Source organism: Onychomys torridus, chromosome 10 (genome assembly GCF_903995425.1).
Source record: "Onychomys torridus chromosome 10, mOncTor1.1, whole genome shotgun sequence".
NCBI classification, from domain to species: domain Eukaryota; kingdom Metazoa; phylum Chordata; class Mammalia; order Rodentia; family Cricetidae; genus Onychomys; species Onychomys torridus.
The window spans coordinates 27,336,806-27,357,847 of NC_050452.1; the positions used below are offsets into that span (position 1 = coordinate 27,336,806).

The window sequence follows — 21,042 nt, forward strand, 5'->3', positions numbered from 1 at the left end:
TGGGCTTGGCTGTAGTACCCTTAGTCGACAAGTGCCCCCTCTCAGCTTCCAGCAGGTAAGGCAGGCTCGTACTTAGACACCTCTTCGTTCAGGGCGGACTAGCGCTGAAGACACACACCGGCTTCTCCATCAGGCTTAGAGCAGGAACTCCGAAGCCAAGTTAGCAAGGTTGGAGACAAAGCCCCAGAGAGGTGGGAACCAGCCTTGACAGAGCACCTGCGGCAGGCCAGACACACGCCAGGGGCTTTCCTGTCCAGGGCCGCTTTGTCTGCTACTAACCAAGATGGCTCAGAGTCACCAGCTACCAGACAGCCAAAGTGACTTTAAAGTATTTTCTGTTTCTAAAATGGTAGATTTCTCAGGTCCCTTGTGGTCCGTGTTTAGTCCTAATGAGAAAAATATACTTTGATGACTGGCTGTCAGGTCATCTCCTGAACTTTCTAGAAGAGTACATTTCATGAGACTCCACATATAGTTCTTGCTGTATCTGTAGGGCCTTAGGACACAGTCTCAGGTTTCACAGATTCTAGATCTTTTTTTTAAATTGTTTGTTGTTTTTGGTTTTTGTTGTTGTTATTGGTTTTTTGTTTTGTTTTGTTTTGTTTTGTTTTGTTTTTTTCCGAGACAAGGTTTCTTTGTGTGTTCTTGCTGTCCTGGAACTCACTTTGTAGACCAGGCTGGCCTTGAACTCACAGAGATGCACTTGCCTCTGCCTCCCGGGTGCTTGGATTAAAGGTATGCACCACCATAGCCCAGCAATTCCAGACCATTTTAAACACGTATTTGCATCTCACTAGTAACTTCAAAATTAAGATAGGTGCATATTTGTGATCATGTGCGCTATGGAAAGCCAAGGCGTATCACAGGCTCTGTGAGCTTTCCAGTTCAGTGGAGCAGGGATGTGAGAACACAGAACCTTTGTTGACAACAGGCAACATAGGCATGCCTGACTGACTCCAGTGAACCTGGTGAAGCTGTCCTTAGTGTGTTCACACAGCAAACGGAACTAAGCCAAATCCTAGCTTAACCATAGGGGTTCATAACATGTCATAAACAACAACGAAAAAATAAACATACAAAAAATGTTCCCGTTAAAGGGACTTTTAAAACTAAATGTTAGGAATTGTATTTTGTAGGATATTAGTAAATAGTCTGGTATATGCGGAAATGCAGTGGTAATTTAGAGATAAGAGGCTCCAGTGGGCCTTCCACAGTTGGGCTGTGGTATGCCTGGGTGTGGCTCCCCACATTCACCCTCCTCTGGACACTCCAAGCTCTTTAAATCCCGTCAGTTTTCATATCTCTTTGCATATGGCCCCTGTTGCCTTCTCTACATTTTCTCCATGTGGGCTTCAGGCACGAGTGTGGTCATCTGCCCGGCTCTGTGTCTCTCACACTCTTCTGGTTTCTCACTCCTTTTTCTGCTGCACCCTCTTCCAGCTTGACATTCAGCCTCCTTCGTTAGTGTCTTCTCGCCGTGAGTTTCCCGTTCCTATGGGTAAATGTGAGTTTATTTTAAAGGTTCCAATAGTTAAAATTCCCCTTATTTTCATCTGTTTCCCTGTTTTCTTTGAGTGGTTAAAACTCTTTAAGTCCCTTTCTGAATTGTCTGTAGATCTTCCTCTATTGCCTGTTTGTCTTTGGGGTCTTGTAATTTGATGTTTCTCTAAGCATGCCTCACGACCTGATGCATTTCAAAGTTTCCTATAGTGAACATTGAGTTGCAGAAGCTGAACTCAGTGTAAAGAGCTCCATGGAGTGGTGTGTGTGTGTGTGTGTGTGTGTGTGTGTGTGTGTGTGTGTGTGTCACCAGAGTCGAGAAAAGAGAGGTGTGAAGGTCAGGGAGGCTACCTGAAGCATGAGAAATCAGCACACTGAAAGAGGGGAGCTCCTGGACAAGCATGCAGCAGCCAGAGCACAGCAGCCGCGCTGGTCTTGCCTCTTCCCCACTCCAGGGGCCCAGGGACTCTTCAGCTTGTCGTCACAAACGTGGGCAGCAGGCAGGATGGACAGATTACTCATTCTTCTTATTCCTTCATGGCTCCTTGACATCCAGATTGGAAAACTCATGACTTACTAGGAAACTGATCAGTGTGCCAGGATTTCTCCAGGTATCCAGGAGTGCACCCGCCCAGAGCACACTGAGCAGACACCGGAGTCTCCTGTGTGCTAGGCTCAGCCTCATAATCCAAGGACGTATCCGCTGTCACATCATCTCCATTGTTTTTTAAGCCCAGAGAAGAGGTAGGGGGACATGCTCAGTGTTAGGTGGCAGGACTCATATCTGGAACCAGGGTAGCGATCAAAGTCCCTGGCCTAAAGCGCATTGTCTTCCCTCAGTGACTGCCAGGAAAACTGAACTACTCAGCTGCCCTCTAGTGTGTGCCTTCCCATTTTGCTTGCTCCGAGTCCTGCCTCACACCATCTCTGTTCTCTGCCTCCATGCTTGTTGCGTTTACTTAATATTTTCAAACCAGATTATTAGTCTTGGAAATAGAACACTGGATAATGGTCAAGGTGAACTGAAAGAATTTAATACTAATCAAGAGAAGAGAGTATGAAAATACATAATCAGTATTTGCGAAGACTCGTGCTACATTTAAATTTTATTTTCTCCTTGCATTCAAATCGGGAAATTTGGTGTGATTCCAACTTACATGTTGGGAGACTTGTTGGACTTTCTATATGATGTTGAAACTACTGGATGTTTGTGTCTCTCTCAGAAGCAGGTGAGGCTCACCTGTGTAGAAATGTGCTCGCATCTGGGAGCACACAGAAATCAATGTGGTGACAGGGTAGTTGGCAAAGTCAGGTTCTGTGAGGCAAATCTCCCTCGTGGTACTCCCTACCCATGGGTGCAGTAGGCTCCAGAAAGCTGAGTGCTTGTAGACTTGAGCTGTGTGCCCTGCTTTACAGGACAGGTCAAGATTCCCCACATACGCTCTGCATATTCAACCACAATTAGCAGGCTAAGTGACATCAGAGATTTTCTGCTTGAGGGGAAATCTGACAGCCCAGAAAACAAATCAAGCTTGGATTCCAAGGTGTCAGAGTAGGCTTCCTGTATTATAAATTATATAATTCACCCTCAAGGCAATTTTCGAGTCAGTTTTTTGTAACTCGATAAACTATCGCAGGAAGAAACGTTTAGCATTATACCTACTGCTGAATAATACAGACTTTAGGAGATTAGCGTGATGCCATAAAATGACTTTGTGTCTCAGCCTGCAGTAGAAGAATCCATCTTACCCACCTGCTATCAGCATGTCCCTTGGCATGTCTCCTCTAGCTCTCCAGCATGGAAATAAAAAGCAGCTGAAAATGAAAAGCATTTCCATCTCTATAGCCTTAACCACTCCTGGTGGCCCATTCTTTGAAATGGACCAGTTACAAGGGACTGCTTAGTAGGCGTTTGCATTTCAGTGAGTAATTTTGTCAAGTTGATTTTTGTAAGAAGTGACGTATAGTACCTAGACTTGGGCAGATAATTGCTGCAAACCCCAGTGAGCCAGAGAAAAAGATATTTGGACCTCGGGGCCTTTTCAGGGATGATGATGTCAGAGGTCCTTGCAGCCTGCTGGCTTTTAAGGATGTTGAGGTGTGCTGATACAGTGACAGTTATTGTCAGGTCAGTGGGCTGGGGGAAGCCTGAGTGCCCTGCTTTACAAGGATCCCAACGTGGAGCCCAGAGCTGGCCCTAGTGGCCAGCCTGAAGTTTTCTGGTTGCCTCCACTGCGTGGCAGGAGGAGGAGGGGGATGTGAGATGTGGGAAGAGGACATGGAAGTGTGGAGAGAGGAAGGAGTGATTGTTTCTGGGACTAGAGCGTTTGAGAAGCTCACTAGCTTGGCAGCTTCCAGGGACTCTTCTAATGCCCGGGGCTCAAAGTCCCACCTCTCTGCACTGAGAAGTGGGAAGAGCCTGGGTTTTCATTTTTTTGGTTTTAGGAGTTTTTTAAATTTGTTTTTTGTTTGTTTTGTTGGCTTTTTTGTTTTGTTTTATTGAGACAGGGTTCCCTCTACGTAGCCCTGCCTACCTGTCCTGGAAGTCACTCTGTAGATCAGGCTGGACTGGAATTCATAGAGGTCTGCCTGCTTCTGCCTCCTGGGTGCCACCGTGCCCAGAAAGAGCATGGATTTTAGCTGAGGCCTGGCCTTGAGAAGACTCATAAGACAGTCAGTGGCAGTCCCTTAGTGACCTCGCAGGGCACCATCCAGTGTCACTTCTTCCTTCTGTGGTATGACAAACTGAACCTAAGAACCTCTCTCCTGCTAGGCAAGTACTCTATCACTGAGCTACATCCCCAGCCAGTGGAATTTGTTTTTTTTTTAAGCCTTCCTCCTCCTCTTCCTTCCCCCCTTCCTCCTCTTTCTCTTCTTTTTCTCCTCTCCCTCCTCCTTCTTCTTTTTCTTCTTCTCCTTCTTCTCCTAACAAGTCTTTTCCTAGAGGCCACACTGGCCTTCACCTTCCTATGTAGCCTAAATTGGCTTCAAGCTCATGATTCTCCCACTTTAGCCTCCTAAATGCAGGGATTAGGGATGTGAACCCCCATGCCTGGCTTTTTAAAGCCTTTTCTTTTAAAACGGTTGCAGACTCTCAGACCTTGTACTAACAGTAGAAGAAGTTGCCAGAGATCACTCTGAGACAGAGCAGAGGGACTCACGTCTTCTGGACCAGGAATTAAGTAAGCATTGTTAAATATTGTTAAATGCTACTGCATACTGCTAAATGCCAGTGGAGTTGTTCCATGTCGAACTTCCATGAACTCTTCACTGTGACTACCCTTTAACGCCTTCTGCAGCGGATGAAAACTGTCCTTTCCTATGCCTGGCGGCCTTGGGCAGACAGGCCACCCTTTCACTGGCAGCAGCTGTCCAAGCTGCTTTGGACACTTTGAAGTCACCCTGAGGACCCAGCAGCTACAGAAGACCACTATAACCAAGACACAAGCCTGTGCTGCCCTCTGGTACTGAAACACTAGGTTTCTCCTGATGGCCTTTTCTTGCCTCCTTTTGGTCTTACCGTTTGTAGACTGGGGTGAGCTGGTAACTGGAAGAGGATGTGGCATTGAGCAGTGGCAATAAGGAAGCTGGCAGCAGTGGACTGGCTCCACGAAGACAGTGACAATAACAACAATAGCAATGAGATGGCAGATAGAGCATTCCAGAAAGTGGATGGAGAAAACAGAAATCGGAGAGATACAGCAGGAGATGACGGTAGAGAGGGAAGAACGCAAAGGCTGAAGAAAGAAGGTTGAGGAGGGCTGGAGAAGGCAAACTAGAGGGCCTGGTGGCTAGAAGGGTCCCAGCCTCGGAGCCAAGTTTCTAAACACCCGAGTTCCAAAAGCTCCAACATTAGCTGCTCTCAAGGATGGAAGGTCCCAATAGTTTAAGCCTAACAACTGTACCGTTAGTGAAGTTTTAACACTTGAGGAGGTAGATCTGAGGGTTCCAGAACCTGAGACCCACTGCCCACTACTTCTTCCTGCTGGTTACAGTACCTGCCAAGTTGAATCGGGAACAAGTGTGGCTGGCTAGTTGTGGTTAAAAACCAGAGCAACGAGCCTCTACCTTGAGCATGTAAAGCTTAGAGCAAAAGGCCCCTCGCTCTCAGGACTCGGAACTGTGAGCTTCTGGATGTGTCAAGCCAGATGCCAGGTCCTAGACACTGAGAACCCAAGACTGCTACCCTGAAGCACTTCCCTTCACCTGTGCATAGTTTACATTTAGGTGGAACTACAGGACCCCAGCCAGTGGGCTTGCTACAGCTCCATGGAGCTCTACGGACATGTTGTCAATTTCTCCAGTTTCTATACACACTCTTGTTTCATTTTGTTCTGTTTTGCAGTAATGGGGAATGAACCCAAGGCCTCACACATGTTTGCACTTTACCACTGAGCTATACCCTAGTCCCGAACACACTTTTTTAGTGTGAGTGTATACTGTGTACGAATGCTTCAATACTCAATTACAGGCTACTTTGAAACAAGTGGGAAAGTTTGCACCGAGATTGGTTTCTGAGCTTCTGAGTATTGGGAGGTCGGCAGACTTCAGGGTCACCACTGCTAAAGCAGGTGTCTCCTAGCAGTCTTGCACGGACTTACATTGGGAGTCATATGAAATCCGCTGCTCTGACTGATCTCAGAAGTGCGTAATAAAGAAGGCAGCTGTTGAGATTTTTGTTGTTTTGAGGGTTTGGTGTTGGGTGGATCTGTGTTTAGACACATTCCTGACTGTGAGGACAATGAAATCCCCAGCAGCACATAGAGGAAGAACTGCTAACTCACTACCTCTCAGAGCAATCCATGGAGTTGCAGCACCACTAAAAAAATTAGTGCTGCTGTAGGCTTGAGTATGCTGCATTCTTATTTCTACTTTTTAATAAATTCTTAAATTACTTTTTAATTTCTTCATCAATCCATCAGTTGTCCATGAGAGTGTTGTTTACCTTCCATGTAGTTGTTCATTCCTAAAATTATTCTTATTGAGTTCTAGTTTTATTTCACTGGGGTCTGAAAAGTTATGAGCTATGACTTTAATTTTTCTGAATTTGCCAAGACTTGTTTTGTTGCCTGATGTATCTAACATACCTGTTGCTCCTTGTGGAGAACGTTCCAGGTGCTAATATGTTCTCGAGGGTAACAGAACTTACAGAGTGAATATATATGTGTGTATGTATATATGTATATCTATACACACATGTATAGACATGGAATTTAGTAGAACGACTTACAGTCTTCAGTCCAGCTAATCCAACAATGGTGACTGGGAATGGAAAGTCTGAGAATCCAGCAATTGCTCAGTCCACAAGACTGGATGTCTCAGCTGGTCTTCAGTATATGCTGGAATCCCGAAGAGGTAAGCTCTAATGGATGTGCTAGCAAGACTGGGGTGAGCAGGCAAATAGCAAAAGCTTCTTTTCTCTGTGTCCATATATAGAGAGACTTCCAGCAGAAGGTGTGGCCTAGATTAAAGGTCTTCCTGCCAAAGGCTTGTGTCTTCCAATCTCAGAGGTCTGGATTAGAAGTAGATATACCTACTTCAAATTAAGAAAGAAAGAAAAAAAACCAAACCCTTACAGGTGTGCCCTCCAGTTTTGTATTTTAGTTCATTCTAGATGTAGTCAAGCTGACAACCGAGAACAGTCATCACGGATGAAGTGCCCTGTCAATATCTGTACGGCCCACTTTGTCTATAGTATTGTTATACTCAGGGGTTTCTTTGTTGATTCTTTTTGTCCATGTGATCTGTCCATCAATGCACCTGAGCTGTGGAGTTCCCAACTATTGTTGTGATGGAGTCTGTCTCTCCTTTCAGATAGAATGATATTTGCTTTGTATGAAGAGGACTCCAGCACTAGAAATACTCGTTCTGGGGCCGGGAAAGGTGACTGGGTCTTTTGGGTTGTCTGTGAGCCCTCCCTGAATGAACATTTGCTCCTAAATGCTGCTGGTGCTGTTCTGGGAGGCTGGATATTGGGCCTGGCTGACAGGCGTAAGCTCCTAGAGGTGAATCTTCACCAGGTCTAGTCCAGCGCCACTTCTGGTCTGTTCTCTACCTCCTCATTTGCTGAGATTGTGATCCAGCTGTGCCATAGCAGCTGGTGCTGCAGACCAAGTTGTGCTAGCCACGCCATTTTCCCTGCCACACTGTACCACACTCTCTCAACTGAACGTAAACAGACCTCTCCTCCTGGTGTTGTCTGTCACAGTGATGAGCGAATACCGCGGGGCTTCCTGGGAGTCTCGGCAGACTGAGCCACTGGAGCTTGGATAAAGAGCACCTGAGTGGAGGGGGGTGTCACCCAATTGCTTCCAAGACAGCTTCTGGCTGCTTCCTAGAAGCTGGAATAGGTGGACAGGGATATTCAGCTGCTTCCAAGGAAACCAGGGAGCTGGCGGGTGAGTAGGTTCCAAAATGGCTCCATGAAGTGAAAGCCTCATTCTTTCGAGCAGTAATGTGATTATCTAACTCTCCAACTGGACTCATGGCCTGAATCCCTGGTGATCTAGGTCATGAATGAGAACCTCGGGGGCCTCCTGTTTGCTTTTCCTTGGCTATCTGTCATTCTTGGCTTAGCTCGGGCTTGACCCCAATAAATGAATCCATAGATGCCGTGGGCTCGGTTTCATTCTCTCTCACATGTCTACCAGCCTGCTGCACCTGAACTCTGCTGTAGGTGCCCTAGAGAAACAACTCTTGATTTTGTTTGTATGGCTTTTAGAAGGAAGTGTTCCAGGCATCTCTAGGCAGCCCTCTTTCCTATTGTCCCTGTCGTTACTGTTTCTGAAAGTCACATTGCCTCTCTTGACCAGTAACAGCTCCTTCTCTCTGACTCCTGTCCTTGTGATATAATAACATTAAATCTTTAATATGAAAATGTCAGTGCAGCCAGGGGGATGGCTCAGCTAGTGAAAGTGCTCAACACACAGGACACAGGATTCGAGTTCATTCCCCAGATTTCACAGAAGAAAATCAGCTCCCAGAAATTGTCACCTGACCTCCACACATGTCACCAAGTCGTGTGTGTGCCTTCCCATCCACACACACTTACTACTAGTAGTAAGTCAAATTGGAAGGACGTATCCATGAAGGTGTTTGCTTCCTCGAGCGTCATTGCTATAAACTTCAGTTTTCTAAAATCACCTACAAACAAGAATAATGAGTTCATTTCACACTCTTGTATACATTACAATCTAAAAATAATTTTCCTTAACTTCTTTGATTAGGTATTTATAAGTCTTTTATCTTAAAAACCATTCTTAATGGTATTATATTATTCAGGGTTCTCCAGAGGAACAGAACTGATAGAATGAATCTATTAAAAAGGGATTTATTATCCCCAGGGGAGCCCTGATCCTGGAGGACATGGGAATGGAGGGGAGGGGTTGGGGGGAAGGTGAGGTTGGGGGGGAGGGGGGAGGACAGGGGAACCTGTGGCTGATGTATAAAATTTAAAACACATAATAATAAAGAAAAAATTATTTATTAAAAAAGGGATTTATTAGAGTGGACTATCGGTTGTGGTCTGGCTTGTCCAATGGCTGTCTCCTGAGGGAAAGCCCAAGAGTCCTGTAGTTGCTCAGTCCATGAGGCTGGAGGTCTCAGCTGGTCTTTGGTCTGTGTTAGAGTCCCGAAGACGTAGGTTCTAATACAAGCAAAGGATGCCTCAGTAGCAAGATAGACGAACTTGCCAGTAAGGGTGAGGGCAAGCAGACCAAAAGCGAAAGCTTCCTTCTTCCACAACCTTTGTATTGGCTGACACCAGAAGATTTGGCCCAGATTGCCAGTGGTTCTTCCCACCTCAAAAGGTCTGGCTTTAGGGTGGGTCGTCTCACCTCAAACAATCCAATCAAGGAAAAATCCTCACAAGTGTGTCCAGCTGCTTGGGTTTTAGCTAATTCCACATGTAGTCAAGTTGACAATCAAGATTAGCCTTCACAGGTATTCATTGAATTATTTATTTTATTCTTCCATAGACCTATAATAGTTTCTAGAGAGCTGTGCCAGATGGCTAGCTGCTAATATTCCTTCGTCATTCTCCTTAAATCTTTACTAATTCCCTTAGAAAGTGTGTGTGTGTGTGTGTGTGTGTGTGTGTGTGTGTGTGTGTGTGTGTAGCAAAGTTATTCAAGTGATATTTTTCATCCCAAGTATGCCTCATTTATTGTGGGTTTCTTGTAGGTGTTAGGAATGGAACCCATGACCTTGCACATGTTGAGAAAATATTCTACCACTGAACTAAGTCTTTAGTCATGAAGCATGGCTTGGTTAGCTCAGCTGTTTTCATTATGTAGGGGTTGGACATTGTGTCTGTTTGCTTTGTTGATACGGGGTGGTACGGTGGCTCAGAGGGTACAGGCACTTGCCATGCGTGTTTGACACCTGAGTTAAATCTCTGGAACCCACTTGAAGATGGAAGCAGAGAACCAACTTCCACACTTGCGTTAGGGCACACACACACACACACACACAATCACAATGTCCTGGCCTTTTGTTTGTTCGTTTATTTTTGCTTCTTTTTTTTGTTAATTTGACACAAGCTGGAGTTATTTGAGAAGAGGAACATCAGTTGAGAAAAACGCCATCAGACTGTCTGTAGGCAAGACTGTGGAGCATTTTCTCCATTGATAATTGACGCAGGAGGGCCCAACTCACTGTGGGTGGTGCCACCTCTGGGCAGGTGGTCCTGGGTTACAGAAGAAAGCAGGCTGAGCAAGCCAGGGGGAGCAAGCCAAGAAGCAGCACCCCTCCATGGCTTCTGCTTCAGTTCCTGTACCAGGTTCCTTCCCTGCTTGAGTTCCTTCACCCACTTGACTTGGTGATAAATGTGACTGAGAACTATAAGCTAAAACCAACCCTTTTCTCCCCAAGTTGCTTTAGGTCATGGTGTTTTGTCACAGCAACGGAAACCTGAACTAAGGCACCATCCCTGCTTTGGTTCCGTGGCTTTCTTACTTTGGGAAGTATAGAGAAAACTCTGGAAAGGGTAGTATCTCAGAGGGTGTGTCCATCAGATAGAAGAAACTGGCTGTCCTGTGAGGGTGGAGGATGCTGGGAGCCTGGGGCAGCATTTCGGTGATGCCATCCCACACTCTTTCTCATGTCTCCAGTGTCCACCCCTCCCACCATGTCCACATTCCCCCTTGCAGTGCCGCAGCCCGCCAGGCCCGTTTGTCACCTGCTGTTTCAGAGCACAGGGGGCTGTCATCCATGATTCCTTTATCTTGTGTGCAGATGTCTGCAGCCGCTAAACACCCAATGCCATATGGCCAGTGGACTGAGCAGACATCAGCACAGGTACCAGGTCACATTATTTGGCCCACATGCCTTCAACTACCCTGCACTGTTCAGGGCATGACAGGGTCACAGACCCTCTATAGGGCCTTCAGTGTGGCTTCCTTCCTTGTTCAGCTCTTCCCTTCCGTGGGCTGACTGGAATGGGGTCAATTGCTCAGATGCCTCTGGAGGCAGGCCAAATATTGATCTGTATGTATGTTACATTGTCAATAGACAGGTCAGTAGATGTCCCTTGCACCTCTTCCACAGAGGTCTCATTGACCTTCCTGGGTGAATCTGAGGGTGTCTCTCTTCCCTCTCCTGCCTTCCCACCGCTCACTGATCTCTGTTCAGAACTCTCCTGGGGCCCCATCCAGCGACAGGTTCTGTGAGGGAAAGGAGACAGATGTGGCTGGCATCTAGCAGGGGCTCCACCAGACTCAGTGTTCTCAGGGATTTTGGAGACTCCATAGCAGCTCATGATTTTGTGAGTCTGGTCTCGTACCTGTCATCATCAAGTCCATCTGCTGGGGTTTAAATATACCCTACTGACACCTCCCTGGTCTTCTTTTGGGCTCTGAGCTCCTGGAGTGATACACCCTACTGATATCCTGATCACTCCAACCCTAGTGTCTCCTGGGTCTGTTCTAATGGGTTGTCAATGCCATGCCTAAGGCTGGTGTTCTGTGTGACTTGGCTGGTGACCACATGTTCCTGGGGACATATCCAGTACAGCCTGCAGGCTGTCTTATGTTCCTTGTTCCAAAGTTCCTCTGGTGTTACCCTCCAGGGAACTTTAGAGAAAACCTTTGTCTGTCCTCCTTCCTTCCTTCCTCCCTTCCTCCTTTTCTTTTCCTTCCTTCCTTCCTTCCTTCCTTCCTTCCTTTCTTTCTCCCTCCCTTCCTTCCTTCCTTCCTTTCTTTTCTTTCTTTGTTCTTTTTGGTTTTCTTTGCAACAAGATCTCACTCTAACCCACTATGTAGCCCAGGCTATCCTCAAACTCATGGCAGTCCTCCTGTCTAGCCTCTTAAATGCTTAAGGAAAACTTTTAATAAAGGTTTTTCAGATCTCCATGACACTCTCCAGACTTGTGACCCTGTGATCTTGGTTCATGTTCAAGAATTTTCAATGATAATAGTGGTAGGAAGTGGGCCTGGCACTGACTCTGGAAACATCAGGAGCAAAGTTCTCCATCAGTCAGAAGAGTAGTCCACCAGGGTCCTCTTGAAGCGAGAAGGACATGGTCTTCATATCCAAGCTGGTGGGACAGGGCTAGGAGGATATCCCCGGAGTTCCCCTGGCCTGGGGTCAGATGCTAGAGTGACTTCAGAATTCAGTGGGAGGGGAAGAGGCAGTCCTGACACATAGGAAAGGCCCTGGCAGGTCAACATGAGCCCTCAAGGCCATTTCAGTTGCGTCTGGGATGTCTACAAAGCTCATGTGTTGAGGCTGGTTCCCTAGAGTGGCAGTATGAGACTGTGGGATCTTTGGGAAACAGGGCCTCTTGGGAGTCCCTAAATCATTGGGAAGCATCCTTGAAGGAGGTGATAAGACCTTATCATCACTCCTTTCCTCTTTCATGTCAGTAACAAGGCTAGTGGCTTCTCTCTGCTGTGCCCTCCTTGCCATGATGCACTACCCCATCTGGGGTCCTAAACAGTAGATCTGCAAGACTATGCACTGAGATGCTCCAAACTGAAACTAAATTGGTTGTCTCGGATGCTTTGTCACAATGACAGAAAGCAGGCACAGGGGCATATATGAAGGTAGGGGCCTGCACTCAGGTTCCCGAGAGGTGCCTGTTCATGGCCAGTCGAGTTGTTTCTCTGAAAGAAGGAACAGAGCAAGGGCCGCTGTAGCTGTGACAGGTCTTTGGGCGCTGCTCTGAACATCCCGCTATGTCACGCCATCTTTGTGTGGTAGAGTCTGGAATGAGTTAGCACTGTTTTCCTGGTGATTTGTCTGACCGTTGAGTCCTCAGCACAGGTTCCATGAGCCTGCATCCTCATCTCCGGCTCAGCACCCGCTTTGCAGCCATGACATTGCTGCAGGTACTTGTGAATGTGTGACCTCTATTTGTACATACCCATGAGCACCTCTGCTACAGGGTGTCCAGGAAAAGTGGGAGCACCAGCTCTGGCATTTTTCAGGAACACAGCCTTTATTCAAATGCAAAGGGATCAGTGACACCAGAGGGCCAAGTTTCCGAAACTGTCCCTCTTCATCTATTTCTCCTGTGGTCACCCCTGTTTGAAGCCAAGAGCAATGTGAAGCTGCATCGTTGGCCTCCAGGAGCAGGTGCATTGGCAGCAGATCTGAGGTATCTGACAATGGTGTGGTTGTGGGGCTCACAAGCTTACAGCATCCTCTACCTGTTCCTGGAGTGCTAGCTCTCTGCATCAAAGGCAGCATTCCACCACAGTAATAAGTTACATGAGACATTCTCTAGAGCAGACGATGAGCCTTCAGGGATCTTGCGGCGGGAGAAGCAGCCTGTCTCTTACCTGCCACTGAGGACCTCTGTGTCCAGAGTGTTCATCAGCCCAGCCATGGTGGGAAATGGTGCAAAACTGCCCAAGTTCCTATCCCTGTCTGCCTGTGCCTCCCAGGAATGCTTTATGGCCCAGATCTGAGACCAAGGCTTGAGGGGACCCTAAGGGATAGCTACTGGAAATCTGGGGTTAGACACAGTTATCGGGGGCACACTCAGCCTCTTCTTCAAGCTCGGGGCAGGGGGTCCCATTGTTAGCCGGCTGAACACGGACATAACGAGTTCTGCTCTTGGCTCCCAACTTTCCACACGGTCCTCCACACAGTCCCCAGGATGACCACAGGGAAACCTCGCAGTCCAGCGGTGTCTCTGGAACTAGACAAAGCACAGGGGAGACCCAGTGATTACTCTGTAAGGAGTCACTTGGGAAAAGCAGAAGTGATCACCCCCACATGTGCACCCATCCCAGGAGACAACTCTGCTCCAAAGTCTGAAAGAAAGGCTTTTCTCAGGAGTGTAGAGCAAGATGCATGACAGGCATCACTGATACAGACTCAAACAAGAACCAAATGACTGGCTGGGGTTGTTCCTTCCTAGACATGAACTTCAGGAAACCTTGGGTAACTGCAACAGCCTGAGTCCTAGGATCCTCCCAGCTGCGGAAAAGGCATACAACAGTGAGGGCCTCTCTGAGGGGAGGTGGCTATCCAGCCACAGTGACCTTCATAACTGACATTTCTGAAGACCTACAAATGCCAGAAAATCCTTTGGGTTATGGGACCTTACCTCCCCACCCCCCTCCAGGAGGTTCACACATTTTCAACAGTGTTCCTTTTTATTATGCTTCTTCTGCTTCTATCATAGTCACAAATTTAAAAATTATCAGTTTGGAGTTGTGGCTAAATAACCTGGTAATTTCCATTTTCTTGAGCAAAATGCAAATGTCCCTATTGCTGTGGGATGTTCTGCATGTTAAATGTGTTGCTCTGATTGGTTAATAAATAAAATACTGATTGGCCAGTAGCCAGGCAGGAAGTATAGGCGGGACAAGGAGAGAAGAGAATGCTGGGAAGTGGAAGGCTGAGGAGGAAAGATGTTGCCAGCCGCCACCATGAGAAGATGTTAAGATACCGGCAAGCCACAAGCCACGTGGCAACTTATAGGTTAATAAAAATGGGTTGATTTAAGATATAAGAACTAGTTAGCAAGAAGCCTGCCACGGCCATACAGTTTATAAGTAATGTAAGTCTTTGTGTGTTTACTTGGTTGGGTCTGAGCAGCTGCGGGACTGGCGGGTGAGAGAGATTTGTCCTGACCCTGGGCCAGGCAGGACTGGAGAAAACTCCAGCTACACCCTATATCCAGCACATGCTAAACTAGCCAGCCAGCCCCCAGAGGACAATCACCGACAGGAGACCAGGAGCCCCCACCGCCACTGGAGTCACAAGAGAACAGACAGTGCATCACTGGCAGCAGCCAGGTTAGCAGCTTCCAGAGCAGGGCCCCATTTTTTTATGAGTCCTTGTGCTGCTGCAATCAGTGTGTGGGACTCCCAGAAACAAGTCAGATGTTGGAAGAATTCAGAAAGGAACATAAGGAGGTTGGGGATGCCAGATACAGTACCTGGAATATCCCAGTAGATGAGGTAGGCCACTCCTGAAACAGCCCTCTCCACAGAAGAAAGGGTGAAACAGGGCCTACAGAGACCCTTTGGAAAGACAAACAGACCCAATTTTTGCCCAGAACCTTGCCTGAGTGAGCGCTCATTCTCAGCCAGCCGGCCTGGATGAGATACCTGAGCCCCCATCTTCCAGATGGGGCTGGAAGCCTGAGTCTTTCCCAGCTTCCTGACAGTGAAGTAGCAGCTGAGGGTCAGCTTGACTGAATGCTTGCAGCAGCCCTGGTCTGCAGAGAGAACCTCCCAAATGGGGCTCTTGAACCCTGCAGATCCCTGTGAGGAGCAGACCCAGGAAGACCCTTGTGTGATCAAAAGTGAAACAGGTGCAGGCATGTGCCTGGTGGGCGCTTCCTGGATACACTCACCCCGGGCAAGGTCTGGTGTCTGGTGTTGGGGAGCCAAAAGTAGCAAGAGAAACTCATGTGGGCCCTGCCAGGTATTCTGCCCCTGCTCCACTGACAGACCGGCCGTCATGAGGACATGAGGGAATTAGGTAGAACACACCAGATGTGGGCAGATGTAAGAGGCCCCAGCTATAGGCAATGGCTTTTCAGGACAGGGAACACCTTGGGACAATGTACCATGTGCTGCTCAGCAACACAGGGTGGGGAAGTGCTCAGCTGGCTCCTATGCCATCCAGTGGTAACTATGGGTAGAATTCCCCAAAGTTCCCTGTCACCAGAGATGTGGTCCCCAGCCAGAGCAGAGGGCTGCATCCACTCCCACCCTTTCCTCTGCACGTCACCCTCCACCAGCTGTCCTTACCTGTGCTGTGTCCCCTGAACTCCCAGCATGCTACTATCCCACACCTGATTAGGTGGCTAAGTGCCCCAATGGTGAGGCGAAAGGACCTCTCCAGTGGCCTGCCTGCAACTGGCTCTTCCCACAAGACTGTACCATGTCTGCCCAGGTGATGCCACTGTCCAGTGTTTGCAGGACTGTCCATCAAGATTGGGGGTGGGAGATACACACCTCAAGTGCCTGTGCTACATAGCCCATCAACAAGCTCACCCCCCTGCCAGAACCTGGCCTGGCCAATGCATCAGGGCAGAGACTGTCCTAAGTGGCCAGGAAAATGAGTTGGCTGCTGAGCCTCCTTCAGTTCTTGCCAAAGGTAGAAACGGCTTTGAAGCTTGGCGGGTCTTGGCTGATTCCCCACTCCTTAAGAAAATAAGTTATGGCTTTCTGAAGGGGTTCTCACCCATCCTGGGGCCTGCCAACAGATGAGAGGCACTCTCTACCCTTCCAGTGTTAAGGACTGGAGAAACATGGCCTCAAATGGCCCAGTCATTCTCTACACCCTCATGCAAGGGGATGCTGAGCATCTGACTGACTGGAGACTGCTGTGCAGTGAGGGAACTATGATTCTCACCCTCAGTGCATAGCTCTCTCAGCTCCAGCTGATGCCCCTGAGGGATGAATGCCCAAGGTACCTATTAGCAGACTCTCAAATTATTCATGGAAAGATGAGAACTCTAGACTGGCCCTGGTGAATTGGGAACTCTGCACTGGCCACAGCCAGACAGGACCCAAGCCCCCAAGGGAGTGTCCTGCTTCCTCCAATACCCTCTGCTGTCTTGGCCAGTGGAGGCACAGCTAGAACCTAACTCTGAATTTTCACATCCATCTCCATCAGCTATGACATGCAGGTCACCAGGTGCATTTCTGATGCATACAACCTCCTAACTGTATCTGGGGTCTTTTTCTGTTGTTCAGGGTGTTTCAACAGTAGATATTGTCAAAGTTTTATCTACAGTATTTGAATCCACCAAGTGCTAAACCTTTAAAAATTAATACCATCTCCTAAAGAAAAGCAAGAATTCCCCTTTGAAATTGCTCAGGCTCAAGTTTCCTGCGACCTTGGAGGCCTGGGAGAGTCTGTAGACTCAAGAGATTGTGCTAATGGCAAGGGCTAACCTGGGACAAAAGGAACCCACATGTTGTGCCTTGTACTGGGCTTTAGGACCTAGTATGACCTTGGATGACATATACCCCACAGGTTCCAGGGCACACACTCACTGTGGCTTCTCTTCCTGATTCAGCCAGTGGTGACATGGAAGAGTGACATGAAAAAAGACACTTTCTCAGCCTGTCCACCTGGGGTTAGCAGAAGATGGGAAACATGAAAATTACCTGAGAGGCTGTCGACAATTTCATTGCCCCTGCTGGCCAGGTTCAGGGAAGGTGGGGCAAAGGCCCTGGGACTCTGCCGTAGTCGCACGAAGGTCACTTTGGCAATGGGAGGCAAGGACTTCAGGCGTGGGTAGTAGAATGAGTTTGCCGGGTGACTGGGTGATGAGGATGTTATCTGGATGATGGAAGAGGAGAGCTGGCATGGGGGTCTGGGAAGCCCGCTTTCCAGTGTATGTTTGGTCTCCTGAGTCAGTACCCAGCATCAAGAGCAGGACAGTGCCAGCAAAGACTCCCAACTTGGGTCTCATCTGAGTGGCCCTCAAGCCCAGCAGAGCTGGAGGTGCCCACATGACCTCTCCCTAAGACTGAGGAACACTGGCCACTCCCAGAGGCAATGCTGCAGACATTTGTCAGTGGAGACATTTGTCTCTAGGGCTCCTCGTATACACCAGGCAGAACTACATGTGCCTCCTTGCTGGAAAGCAAGGACTTGCCAGGCCCCCGCATCTTTCTCTTCTCTCTATAGTACTTCCAGATCCCTGACAGAACAGCATTCCACTCCTAACCGGCAGGCACCAAGGACAGGATTACTCTCTAAGGAGGAGCCAAAGCCTGGGGTGCCCAGAGGTCCACCTGGGGCAGGCCAGAGCCCTTGCCCTGTCCTCACAAATCCTCACAACCAAGCCAGCCACCTCCTTTGTCCCACAAATTCCAGAGCTGCCTGCATGCAGTGGGGGTGACCGTGCAGCCTATGCAGTAGGGGAAGGGCTGTGAACGGCTCACCTCAGTCACTGTGTCCTGTGGGATGGTGGCAAAGTTGGGGGAGGAGAAGGTGAAGCCGCTGTCTGTCCCTGCATCATGAGGGTAAAGATCGAGGACCACCTGCTCCTTCCAGCGGCCTCCCTCACACAGGTCCAGACTGTCAATGCCCACAAACCAGTCAGGGCTAGGGACAATGCGTACCACAAAGGACACCTGCATGGGACCAGAAGGCTCAGCAGCTGCACCCTCAGGACATACCCTCTCCTCAGCTAGCCGTGACTCACCAGCGAGTGCCTAGGGTGCACCTCCAGCTCTGTGGACGTCTGCCCGGTTCCGCTGGGGACAGCAGGAGCTGAGAATACTGCGTGTACACTCTGGAGTTTCTCCCCTGCAGCTTCGATCTCTTTCATCAGTGCCCAGGCCTCACCGCGCTCAGCGAAGTCCCTCAGCCCATTGCTGACATACTCGTTCTTTCTCCACATGCTGTAGTCAGAGCTGTGAGCTGCCCCTGTGCAAAGGCCTGACTGCATGAGTAGCCAGCTGGGATGGGTGGCAGTGGGGGCTATGGACTTCAGTCTCAGGTGGCTGCCCCTAGTGCACACCATGTCCCCCCCTCCTCCCCCAAATATCAGCTCCCTGGCTGAATGGCTAGGAGCTGCACCCACTCCCGGAGAGACAGTAATATCCTTTAAACTTACGTTGTTAGGACACACCTGGCTGGGTGATTGGTGTCCCACCAGCCTTCCTGTGACCACTGTGCCCTCCACCAGCCACGCATATAGTGAGTATTTAGCAAGTATCTTTAGTGTTGGAAGTTTCTTAGTGGAGAATGACCCATGCTGTGTGCTGTGAAACCAGCAGGCACTGCCCTGTAGCTACCCGGGTGGGGCAGAGGAGGAGGGATGCCCTTACCCAGGAGGGAGGACCATTGTGCAGGAGGCCGGAACAGAGGATACTGCTTGGGGAATGCCGTCTGACTCCACTTGCCAGTGAAAGTGATGCTGTATCTAGCCAAGGGCCGGGCGGTACAGACGGATTCTCCCCCGAGCGGCTGGCCTGTGGTGGAGCCTAGCATGGCCAGGAGGAAGGCCCAAAGAGCTCTGTCCAGGGAAAAACTCACGTTTTCCATCACCTACAGTAGAGGGAGAGAAATGTTGGCACCTTTAGTCCCAGGAAGGCTCCTGCCCATCCAGCCCCAGACGAGAAAAGAATGAACTCCCAGATTGGTGAGAGCTTGCAAATGCATTCCTGGGTCCCCAAAATGTTCCTTTGAGAGTTTCCCAGATTCATCCGGGGAAGAGAAGGGCACCAAGTCATGGGGTACGTGGCTAGTTTCACTGCGTGTCTACAAGAACCTCCCTGAACCTGCAGACTTACAGTCCCCAGAATCACGGCCCAAGGCACAGAAAGAACCTCAGCAGGCTCATAGCTCTCTTTGCTGATTGCAGCATGCTAGAGCCGCACACCTCCTGACTGCCCCACTTAATGTACTAGCTGTGCACATGACTAGACCAACAAAGCTCAGGTCATGGCCAGCCCCCAGGGTAATCTCTGGAGTGTTACAAACTCCTGATCCAGGAGCGCCAGGCTCTCTTTCAGTGTGAACACCACACTCACCTGGAAGGAGCAGCCAGGGCAGGCTGCTGGGCTGGCTGCTGTAGGACTGGTCCCAGAGCCCCACGATCCTATGTACGCCCAAGGTTAATGCCTCTGGCCAACAGAGAGGTTCCAGCTCCTCCTGTCTTCCGCCTCAGAAAGTGGCAGAGGGCACTTGAGACAAGGAAGCAAGAAGCTTTTCTGCTGGAGTGCTGCAGGGCTGTTCTCAACCATCCCAGAGTTCTGACTGCAGTGACCTGCTCCTGGTTGAGCTCACTCTCCGCCCCCTCCGGCTAGCTGCTGCCCTGCCACACCCCTTTCTTTGTCTTTGCCTCTCTCTCTCTCCGCCCCCCTCCCTCCTCTAACAAGAATCTTCTGGGTGGTTGTTGCAAGGAGTTCTGTGTTCAAGGATAGGGGTCTGGGGCCAGAGACCACACTGGTGCCTGTCTGAACTTTGCCACAGATGTTACCAGAATGTGGCCCACACTTTCCACTTGACAAGTGTGTGTGTGTTGGGGGTGAGGAGCTGGGGAGCCCCAGGTCTGCCAGCTCAGTTGTAGTAGGCTCTGGGGCTCTGGGTTTGAGGCAGACAGTCACTTCTTTCTCATCAGGGTCTGGGCTACACAGCAGTAAAGGCCGACACTGCCAGCCAAAGGAGATCTGAACCGCTCAGGTTGTCAAGGCTCCTCTTTGGTGTGCTTCCTCCTGGCCTCCAGGCCACTGTCCCTCCTTTGGACTGGGTAGTAGATTCTGGAGTTTACTGCAGCTCAGTGTCAGGAAAATACTTTCAAAACTACTGTGGAGCCTAGGAACTAAGCAGGAGAGAGTGGAGACATCTTACTCAGCCTCTGCCGGGTCCCCCACACACACCAAAATATCCAGAGAGCTGATCCAAAACACATTCTGGGTTTTGGAACAAGTTAACGCCTCACTGTCAGACACACAGTGAGGGAGAATAAATAGAATCAACGAGGCTAGAATGCAAACAGAGCAGATGACTTCACCCTCATTTCAAACAAACAGCGCCGCCACCGAGCGGGAACCGCGAACACAGCACTTAGGCCCCAGGCCTAGAGGCCAAAGACAAACCACTCGGGCTCTGCTCAAGCTGTCGGTGTGTCGGCACTGGTCACCAGGCTTGAAAGTCACCAAGTCATCTAAGACTTCTCTGTCTGTGTGGGTTCTGGCTCTCCACACTTACCAAGTCACAGCAAACGCAAAGAAAACGTAACTCACTTAAAACAGCAAAGCTGTTCTGTGTTAACAGAAATTGCACAATGCCTTAAGCTGAGCACATACATTTCACAAATTGATTAGAAACGTGGCGTGGCTTGTCGGCAGTACAAATTCCCGAGAGAAGATGGTTAGACTAGTGTATCTACCACAGCTCATTGGATGAGAATGCTGAGTGAAAGCGGGAAGGCAATCCAGCCTGAGTGGACATTAGGACGAAAACTTTCTTCCCCTTTTCAGATAAAGGTGCCCTAAGGCAGCTTGGAAAATCCCACAGTCTCTTGACAGAGGACAGGCAGAGACAGACAGATGCTCTTCTGAGACGAACTTGACCTTATGGACCCTGAAGGATCTTTACCACTCCACACAAACA

General features: G+C 49.0%; 1 protein-coding gene across 2 annotated transcripts; it reads right to left on the reverse strand.

Annotated features, from left to right (window-relative positions):
- Positions 1–12,935: 12,935 nt before the first annotated feature.
- On the reverse strand, positions 12,936–19,703 carry Spon2 (spondin 2). Of its 2 annotated transcripts, none has more exons than XM_036201090.1 (6): positions 19,458–19,703; positions 18,753–18,972; positions 18,125–18,348; positions 17,862–18,053; positions 17,079–17,253; positions 12,936–13,642 (listed from the first exon to the last, which is right to left on the reverse strand). In XM_036201090.1, exons 2-6 carry the CDS (start codon positions 18,967–18,969, stop codon positions 13,458–13,460), a joined length of 993 nt encoding a protein of 330 aa, XP_036056983.1. In that variant the 5' UTR covers positions 18,970–18,972; positions 19,458–19,703; the 3' UTR covers positions 12,936–13,457. The 2 variants fall into 2 exon arrangements, with proteins under 2 accessions (XP_036056983.1, XP_036056985.1); XM_036201092.1 differs by lacking the exon at positions 19,458–19,703 and adding an exon at positions 19,218–19,242.
- Positions 19,704–21,042: the final 1,339 nt, after the last annotated feature.

What these genes read in the sequence shown, in the direction of transcription:
- Spon2 (XM_036201090.1), bottom strand. Translation starts at nt 18,969, where the DNA reads ATGGAAAACGTGAGTTTTTCCCTGGACAGAGCTCTTTGGGCCTTCCTC. An exon ending in ACAATGGTCCTCCCTCCTGG is followed by an intron (nt 18,349 to 18,752) that starts GTAAGGGCATCC and finishes GCCTTTGCACAG; the next exon opens with GGGCAGCTCACAGCTCTGAC. An exon ending in TGCACCCTAGGCACTCGCTG is followed by an intron (nt 18,054 to 18,124) that starts GTGAGTCACGGC and finishes GGTCCCATGCAG; the next exon opens with GTGTCCTTTGTGGTACGCAT.